Source organism: Cyprinodon tularosa, unplaced genomic scaffold, assembly GCF_016077235.1.
Source record: "Cyprinodon tularosa strain WSP-4 unplaced genomic scaffold, ASM1607723v1 ctg569, whole genome shotgun sequence".
NCBI classification, from domain to species: Eukaryota; Metazoa; Chordata; class Actinopteri; order Cyprinodontiformes; family Cyprinodontidae; genus Cyprinodon; species Cyprinodon tularosa.
The window spans coordinates 271103-280208 of NW_024039306.1; the positions used below are offsets into that span (position 1 = coordinate 271103).

Consider the following 9106-nt stretch of genomic DNA (forward strand, 5'->3'; position numbering starts at 1 on the left):
AAGAATTTTTGATGACATAATTAAGGCTTACATTCAGCACTATATCTAGGGGAAAATAGTGCTGCGAGTCAACTCGACAGCCATGTATTATGCATTAAAAAACCCTTTGCCTTCTTTTTGCCTCCCAGGAGATTATTCTGAAGAGGGCAGCTGACATCGCAGAAGCCCTATACAGTGTTCCCCGCAACCACAACCAGATTCCTTCTCTCGCCAACACAGCCTCCCATGGCATGATGGGAGTCAACTCCTTCAGCAGCCAGCTAGCAGTCAACGTGTCTGAGTCACAAGGGAATGACCAAGGTGTGTGATTTGGGAGTGTTAGCTCCATAACTTAGAGGTGCTCAAAAGGGGGTTAGAGAAGGATCGCTGTCGCTACCTGGAGGAATGCGCAGCAATTTACAAGAATAGGGAAAATATGTTCACCTTTTGTTGGCTTTAAATAATAACTAATACAGAATTTCCAAATATAACAACAGTATTAATATGAGCCATCTTCTATATATTCATTCTGAAAGTTGTAGTATGTTGTCATAAAAAGATTTGCATTACATTCATCAGTCTTTTATAAGGTGTTTTATAAAACAGTTTAACAGCTATTTTACAACCAAGAAACTGACAGGAAGTTTACCATCCTATTTTTAGTGTATTATATTAGATCAAAGCGGGATTATCAAGAAAAGCATTACCAAGACAGTCATTTATTTATGTCTTCTCTATAATGTTGCAAACATTTTCAACTCCAGTATGCTCTAAAAGAAAAAAAAAGAATGCTTAATATAATTAGCTTAACATTTAACTTTCCTATTACTGAAAATCTTGTTCTGTCTCATACTCTTAATTAACTGCAGCTACTGTATGTCTCGTTTTGTGGAACATGGTTTCCTTTTGGATACATCGTCTTCTGATTTCATTTTTAGAAACATCACCAAAGCTGAAAAAGTGCAACTTTTACTTTTCTTTCCTTAGTAGTAACGTCCGCTTTAAGGGGCGTGTTTATAACATGGGTTCACTGATATTAAAAAATGTCTGATTTCTGAGTTTCAAATCAAGTCATCTTCCTCCTGTCATCTGCAGATTTCTTAGTACATTTCTCTACTCACCTTTCTTACTGAGGATAGATAAAAGAAGAAGATACATAAATTCTTGAAAGATATCATGCAGAATTATGTTAAATAGAGCCATCACCATTTATTAGATGTGTCTCAAAATGTTAGAGATGGCTCTTAAACAGTGTCCTAAAATCTTTGTGCTACTTCTGACAATATTCTTAAACACCATATGTGTAAAATGCCTTTCTTTCTTCACTCAATGTAAATGGTAAAAATAGCGCTACTTCATGGACGAAATTTTGATTTCAGAAGTATTTTTTTATATAACTAACTTCAGCATGTTTAACTATCCAATCACAGACCCGAGTCAGTGGTGCATCAGATGTTTGTAAAGTGAGCTTCTCAGAGTGACAGCAGTGACAGCCAACTGGTCTTAGTGCTCGACGAGTGTATGTGTTCTGTAGCGTAACATTGTTTTTGGACAGTAAAATGTGCAGGAACAAAAAAGGACATTTGAAAATGTCCCCCCAGTCACCCCAAAAAATTACGTTGATGCACTACTTGTTAGCACTTTGGTACCAGAGGTTCACAGAAACATCTAACTCATAAGTAAAAAAAGAAGTTATTGAATAATTACCTGGTAAAGATCTTTGATCAAGAGCTTCAACTTCACCCCAGAAGAAAAGACAAAAAATGAATGAATGTCCTTCTGCTTCTTACATTTGTGTCATCCAGTTGGCTACATCCGGAACACCAGCAGCGTGTCCCCCAGAGGCTACATCTCCAGCAGCACCCCACAGCAGTCGAGCTACAACACAGTCAGCAACAGCATGAATGGCTACGGCAATGCCGGTATGAACCTGGGTGTGCCAAGCTCCCCAGGGTTCCTCAACGGATCCTCTGCCAACTCCCCATATGGAAGTGAGTGCCTTGCCACTCTTGCACGCTGTAGTAGCACTAAGCTGCTGCTGATTTAATTCCAGCTCCCGCATTTGTTTGCACCTCTACCAACCGTTTCTAATGGGGGTGAGAGTATTATTGATGGTGATCATATGTAAGTGTTCATTCATAAAAGTTTGAATACTTTAGAGAACACACATGTGGCTTATATTTGTGAACATGTTAGGTTTATTTCACTACATTATACATGTATTTGTTCAACCGGACAGAATGTTGACCATAGAGGCCTGTGAGTACTGATCATGTGTCCTCCCCCCTTTGGCAGTAACTCTACCCTGGCCTTACCTTAACTGCCCTCTCCCCTCTCTAGCACCGCTCACAGCACGTTTTCATTCTCGCCCTCCCTCCTTTCCTTACCCTCCCTGTCGTCTCCGCAGTTAAACAAAAGAGCGCCTTCGCCCCTGTGGTCCGACCCCAGGCCTCCCCACCCCCCTCCTGCACCAGCGCCAACGGCAACGGACTGCAAGGTGAGCCCCCCTCACCCCCTCATCCCTTCCCTACGGACTACTGGTCAGATACCGCTGCTCAGGCCTCTGTCCGGTTTGGTGAGGGATTAATCATTACAAATATATGCATTTTGACAGGCCAATTTACACCTTTCACTTTACATTTAGACGCACACACTTACAGAGAGCATGCCAACACACACATACAAACACACACACACACACACACACACGCGTGAGCAGTACAGCATAGGTCTGAAAGTGTCTGTGCAAACATTTATGCATACATACATCCTCGTTGAACTTACATACAAATGATCCGCTCCGATGTCGCAGGACAAGACCTTCAGCGAATTGTTTTAGTAATTATGTTTATTAGGTTTTGTGCGTGTGTCATGACCAACATGATTGCATTGAAAACAAGCTTAGCTGTAGCGCGTGCCCCAAGATTAATAACATTGGGCTTAATGAAGTGGGAAATTAAAGTTCATCTTGCTACACGTTCATACTTATTAATACATGTTGTGCAGAAATTAATGAGCAATGCCTTGCCATCATCTGCGCTGGCAAACTTAAAAGCATTTCAAGCATGACTCTACAAATATACTGAGAGCAATACACTAATATATCATCCTAGCACTTCACTAACCGCCTAATTGTTAAAACATCTGAAAATACTGAATATATAAACTCTTAGGGTGAACTACAGTTGCTAATGATATCCAAAGCAGATGGTCTTAGTGAAATAAAAAGGAGCTACCTTTGATCTTGCCTAATCTCTATTGGATAATGACGCAAAGGCATACGATAAAGAGACAAGGGAAAGAGACGGAAGTCAGAAATGGATCTGAGTGGGAGACTGAGAAGAGTTGTGGTATTGCAGGAAGTGACCATGTTGTTTCTCCGTCATCACCACAGCCAGCTCTCCTGGGAGTCTGGGGCACTGTTTGCCATTACCCCGATGGCAGAGAAATATCACACATAGCAGGAGCGGCGTGCTGTGGGCTGAAATGTCAGAGCAGGAGGGAGGTTAGAGGAACGTATGGCAGAGAGGGCCGGCGGACACGGCAAACACTCGCAGGCACATGCGTAAACAGGCACATTTAAAGGCTTACATCCACGCAGTTGCAGCATCAAGTGGCTGGACTCCGACAAGCACGCACTGGCACACACACTTTACACATGCATGCACTCAGTTTTTAACAATTTTAAAATTTATAAATCTAAATCTGTAGCAGCCAAAGCAACTAATCTGCTCTCTTGTCCTTTCTCTATCCCCCTCAGCCATGTCCGGCCTGGTTGTTCCTCCAATGTAAATGCACTTTTGTCATCTTGAGCACCAGTCGACACACTACCACTTCACAGGACACTCCCCCTCTCCCCAAACCCTCTTCCCAAGCACACTGCAAAATGCCGGTGCAATGTATAGTCAACTGCTCGTTCTGAAGAAAGAAAAGAGAGAAAACAGTTTTTTTTCCCTTTTCAATGACTTTCAGAACCTGTAGAAAAAAGGATTTAATGAGAACAATATTTTAATGGGTTTTTTTCTGTGGGATTTTATTTTTCTTTACCCTCCATACCCCACAATTTTATCAACCTTTGAAGAGGACGCAGGATGATGAAGGATTTATTTTGTATACCTGTCGAGTTGAGCTTCAGCCTCGGACAGCCGCTCTCAGTACTGGAAAGGACTCTGTGGACTCACCATCTGGTTGTAAAGTAAAAACACTGATGTACAGACCATTTGCCAACAAACTTGTATGCCTCAGTTTTTTTTTCCTCTTGTGTTTCAACATCTTTTAATAGATTCACAACAGTTGTGCGTCTTTATAATGTGACTTTTTGTATTTTTATGTGTGAGAAAATGACACAGGGGCCAAGACCATTTAAATTTCAACTGGAAAAATATATGAAATATATAATTTAGCAAAACTGATCATAAATGTACAACAAATATGAAGTAAAAACAGGATTTATTTTCTGGTGGGGATGGGGTGGGGGTGGGGGGAGGGGGTGATGTGTCATGTTTAATTCCTGCATTTTAACTTAAATTTTGTAATTTATTGTAGTTAGAAATCATCTTCAAAAGTGAAAAAAAAAATCCTCGGAGTCAACAAGCACACTGATGTGTACAAAAACACTGCTCTGTTGATGAATATGATGTACTTCCACGTCTAGAGCTTCCTTTTAAGCAAGTGTGTTTTGCCATGTTTTTTCAACTTTTTTGCTAGCACTGTATATTAATGCATTCCTAGGCTACTGTGAAGTCTGTTTCTTGTTGATGAGGAGCAGTCTCCTTTTGGCTCCAACTCCCCTGTGTTTTATATGTGGTTAAAAAAAATGTAGACTATTGTGATATTGCCAAACTTGTGCTAAATATTTATACATCTGTCTTTTTCATGTTCTTTTAGATCAACAAAAAATGGAAAAAAAAAATGAAACCCATTGAGAATGTAGGAGTACAGTAGGTCATTGTCATATTTCTGTTCAAATACACACTTGCGCTCACTGAAGGAAATTTTGTAACATATCAACTATAAATAATGTATTTATCTCTGAAATTTTGTATATTGCTTTTCATTATGTATGTATTAATCGTCATGCCCTTAATATAGTGATGCAGCACAGATAATTCAGCCAAGAACTGTTGCCTTCATTTGTTTTTCTTTTTTGTATTTGATGAAATGCAATGTGCATATATTTCATGTGTATCCTCAAAATTTTTGTGTTACACCGTCAAGACTCTCTGTCCATTTTTTTTAAAAGGGAAGTCAAACTTCATTGTTTATTTTTATATTGATTTTAAATTATCTATACCGACCATTTTGGAGAAAACTTTGTTGGTTGTATTGTCAAATAAATTGTTTGTGACCCATATGATAGTTGTTAAGATCCAATAGAGACAAATGTGCATGAGGGGCAACCTTGGAGATAAAAAAAAACACTCCATTTGTGGTTGTATTTTTTTCTGTTTTGTAGAATGTATAGAAGTCATTCTTACTCACCACTTAAGACTCTGCCACATAGCTTACATGTGTTTACAGGGAAGAAAACTTAAAAATGTCAGCATTTGGAATGGAAACAGAAATGACTAAGTGATGTTTTATTAAAATTTTCAGTAAAAAAACAACAACAACAAAACACAATAACTCCTCAACTGTGGACTTCTTCAGTTTTAAGCCCAGTTTGGATGGCAGAAAAACTGACAATCAGGAACAAGAACACAAACAAACAAAAGAAAGACAGTAGATGCATCTGAGGACGAACCTGTGATTCATCTGTAAGATGTAGTGTTTAGACATTGCTATGGAGATAACTGTTTGAAACCTGTGGAAGAAGTGTAACATCCATATAAAAGATAAAAAACTGCTCTTTCCCCATATTCTTTCAGCAAGAGCATTCTGACTTGTTTCTATTGGTCTTTGTATGAGCACATTCTGCATCCGTGGTGCTTCAAAGGTTCATTGTAGTCATTCATAAACAGTGCAAGCTTATTTTATTCAAAGCACCCCAAATGGGGCTCATTCAAATCCCTCATTTCATTGCATTAAGCCACCTAGTTAATAAAGAATCGATACATTGAAAGAGCAAGGTTATCCTTTGTCTATAAGAGCTGGTATCGTTTTGAACCTCTTATAGTTGGGAGTTTGAAGGGGAGGGGGGGCTGTGAAATCTATACTCATCAAGTGGGTCAAACAGGAGGATAGAAGTGTTTGAGGCTAGAAAAGTGGTTCTCCTTAAAAACAACTGAGCATCTTATCTGGCATCCTGAGTGCTCGTAGAGCGCAGGTCACAAAATGTCAATTTCTCATCAAGGCACCATTGTCAGAGGCCACGTCTGCCTTTAATGCACAATTAAGTGACAGCAACCCGAGTAGCAATCAGCATATCAGCAGCTTATTATGTCAGCCCACATGCACAGATCTCTACGGCACAGGAGATCCTCCTGGAGCTGCTGATAGTGCAAAGGACAGATACACGAAAAGCAGCAATGTAATTTTCTGCAAACTTCAAATAATTTCCCTGATAACCGAGTGAATCCGATAACAATGGGCACATCTGCTTCCTGACGTTGCATTATCTATTTCAGATACACAGCTTTGAATCCATTTCCACGCCCTCTGCTTTGTTTTTTTGTTTTCGTTCTTTAAAAAACAAAAAAGCAAAAACAAAGGTACAAAACTCATAATAATCAATTAAATAAAAAACAAATATACAAAACCTGAGGATACATTTCAGTGTTATTGAAAAGAAGCTATGTGAATATTTTCAGGTAGCTCATACGGCATCTTACCTGCTGTAAAAACTCTATAATTTGCAAGAGGAAAAACAAAAAATAAAACTAACTACAACTAGTTATTAGGGAAGCGAGCTTTCTGTTTGATACAAAGGCAAACATTCTTTAGTCGTTTAAAAGTCCTTTAATTGATTTTTAGATTTTGTACTTCATCATTATAGCTGAAAAGAATGTTGCTACCAGCAGCCGATAAAATCATTCTTACCTTTATTATCAAATATATTTTTAGAATAATTGATTTTAGCTTCCAGGCCTCAGCAACAATCAAAGTTACCTCTGTGACCTTTTTGGTAAATACATTTTCATTCCTGTTGTTATTGTTTTTTTGTTAAAGTAATTATTAAATATTAATAAGTGGAATAAAATATTAAAATATAACAGTTAATATGAAGTGCAGTTTATTTTATTATAAATATTATGTATTCTCAGATAAGAAAGAGCTTTAAATGTCCTGCTCTCAGTCTCTGTTTCACTCAGGAAGGTCACTAGTGGCTCAGCTGTGTTTGCTGAGTAAACAGTTATTTGCTTCACTGTACTGCAAATATCTATCTGATGAAATGCAAAGATGGAAATGCAATTTGCCTAAAAACCCATAAAAGTTTAGACTTTGGATAGCAGAAGTCTAAAAAAGGTCTATGTCATTCTTGGACTGGCTGTAGCACTGTTTTGGGATTTCTCCATGTAGTTTGAATGTTCTCCTTGTGCATGCGTGGGTTCTCTCCAGGTACCCCAGCTTACAAAAACAGTCCAAAAACGTTGTCCTTAGATGTGAATGTATGGTCTATGTTGCTCTGGGAAAGACTGGCGAGCTGTCCAGCGTGTACCCCCATAGAGTGTTGGCCCCACTGGACCCTGACGTAATAAGCGGGAGAAGATGGATGGATGGCACTCTAACAACACCATAAGCCTATGGGACCAACAAAACTGATTTTATATTAAATAAATAAATATAAAAAAATGATTATCTACTGAGGGGTAGATATCAGGTCCTGATAACTATTTAACAGAATCTCACATCAACAATCCGTAAGCACCCCCTTTAAAAGCTGAAAATCAAAGGGTAAAAAAAAACGAATACATGACAAGTTGCTGGGCGCTTTAAGACCTCTGAAGCCTGCCAGGCAGGCTGGAGGTACAGTATATATAGTCTCAGCAGGTTTCTTTGTACCCAACAAACAGCCACTAGCTCTGCCACACCATTCAATCATCGTGAGAGCCTCTTTTATTGGAGAACTCTAATGGCCACCCTCCACCATGATCTTAATGTGTGCATTAAATATTTATAAATCCTGGGTCAATAATGCCCCATAACCAGAGCCTGACAGACCCCCACCGTACCATGTGGCTGCCTTGCTCTCAAACAGAGGCATGGGTCATGGGGTCACACAATCAAAAGAAAGCAAGGCTTACCGCATCCATATGTTGCCACTCTTATCAAGACTTTCCTCAGTACTGGTTATCTGTCAAAGGAAAGAAATATTGAAAGCAATATCGATCTTAACTAGCCTTGTGTTGCCGAGGGCCACTTTTCAAACATCTGCTCGTGTATTGTTATATTTCAAAAAAAAAAAAAAAAAAACTAGGGGGAAAAAGTCGTTTCGGTAATAAAAGCCCAAGCTGTAATATTGAACATCTCTGTGTGACGCAGGCACCCTGAGCATGACTAATGACCACGTTATTAAGAAGCATCACTGGAGGTTTTTAAAGTGTCAAATATTTCTTCATCAGTGTCAGGTTAATTGCGCCGCCTGGCATCTACATGGGTGACTCACTTGTTTTTGTTTTTTAAATGTGACCACATCCAGGCTGCGCTCCTGAGCTGTTCAGGTGAAAGATTCTGCTCCGGTGATAGCACGCACAAAAGAGCAACCGGACAATGGGCCAGTCAATGGAGAGCTCCAGTTGAAAGCGCCACAATGGCCATGCATGCTGGGAATTGGGCTGGATAATATAAAGGAATGAAACCTTCATTGAGGCCATGGAGGACAAGCATTCAAAAAAGAGGTTTTGTTTGCTCTTTATCAACCTGCATTTTCCCATGAGAAAAAACAATTCAAACTGACCTTAAAAAGAGAATATATATTACCTTGTGCATTTTGTCCTGATGTAAGTTGTATGCTTATAGGATTTGCATTCATGCTTAGGGGCATTATGTTGTTCACTATCAAGACAGATCATAAAACTTAGAGGTGAATGGTAGTTTATCTTCTCTGTGCAATGGGCAGTGTTGAGAAGTACTTTTTAAGGATTTTCTCTTTGACAGAGGGGATTTGTTTTAACCGCTGTGTGCAGGAAAATAAAAAGTGGCTGCAACCGTCCTGTAGTTTATGCATGAGACGTAGAGCACTTCTGAG

The 9106-nt window shown here is 39.2% G+C and overlaps 1 protein-coding gene across 8 annotated transcripts in view; it reads left to right on the plus strand.

The window, feature by feature from the left end:
• Nucleotides 1–5852, plus strand: part of LOC119797036 (transcription factor COE3) — an 84555-nt gene extending 78703 nt beyond the window's left edge. For 4 of the 8 annotated variants that reach the window (XM_038305892.1, XM_038305893.1, XM_038305894.1 and 1 more), the window contains exons 13-16: nucleotides 129–300; nucleotides 1785–1970; nucleotides 2387–2554; nucleotides 3740–5852. In XM_038305892.1, coding sequence (XP_038161820.1) covers nucleotides 129–300; nucleotides 1785–1970; nucleotides 2387–2554; nucleotides 3740–3771 — 558 coding nt within the window. In that variant the 3' untranslated portion in view covers nucleotides 3772–5852. The remainder of the gene's footprint in view (nucleotides 1–128; nucleotides 301–1784; nucleotides 1971–2386; nucleotides 2555–3739) is intronic. The other 4 variants (XM_038305896.1, XM_038305897.1, XM_038305898.1 and 1 more) reach the window with 1 other exon arrangement.
• Nucleotides 5853–9106: the final 3254 nt, after the last annotated feature.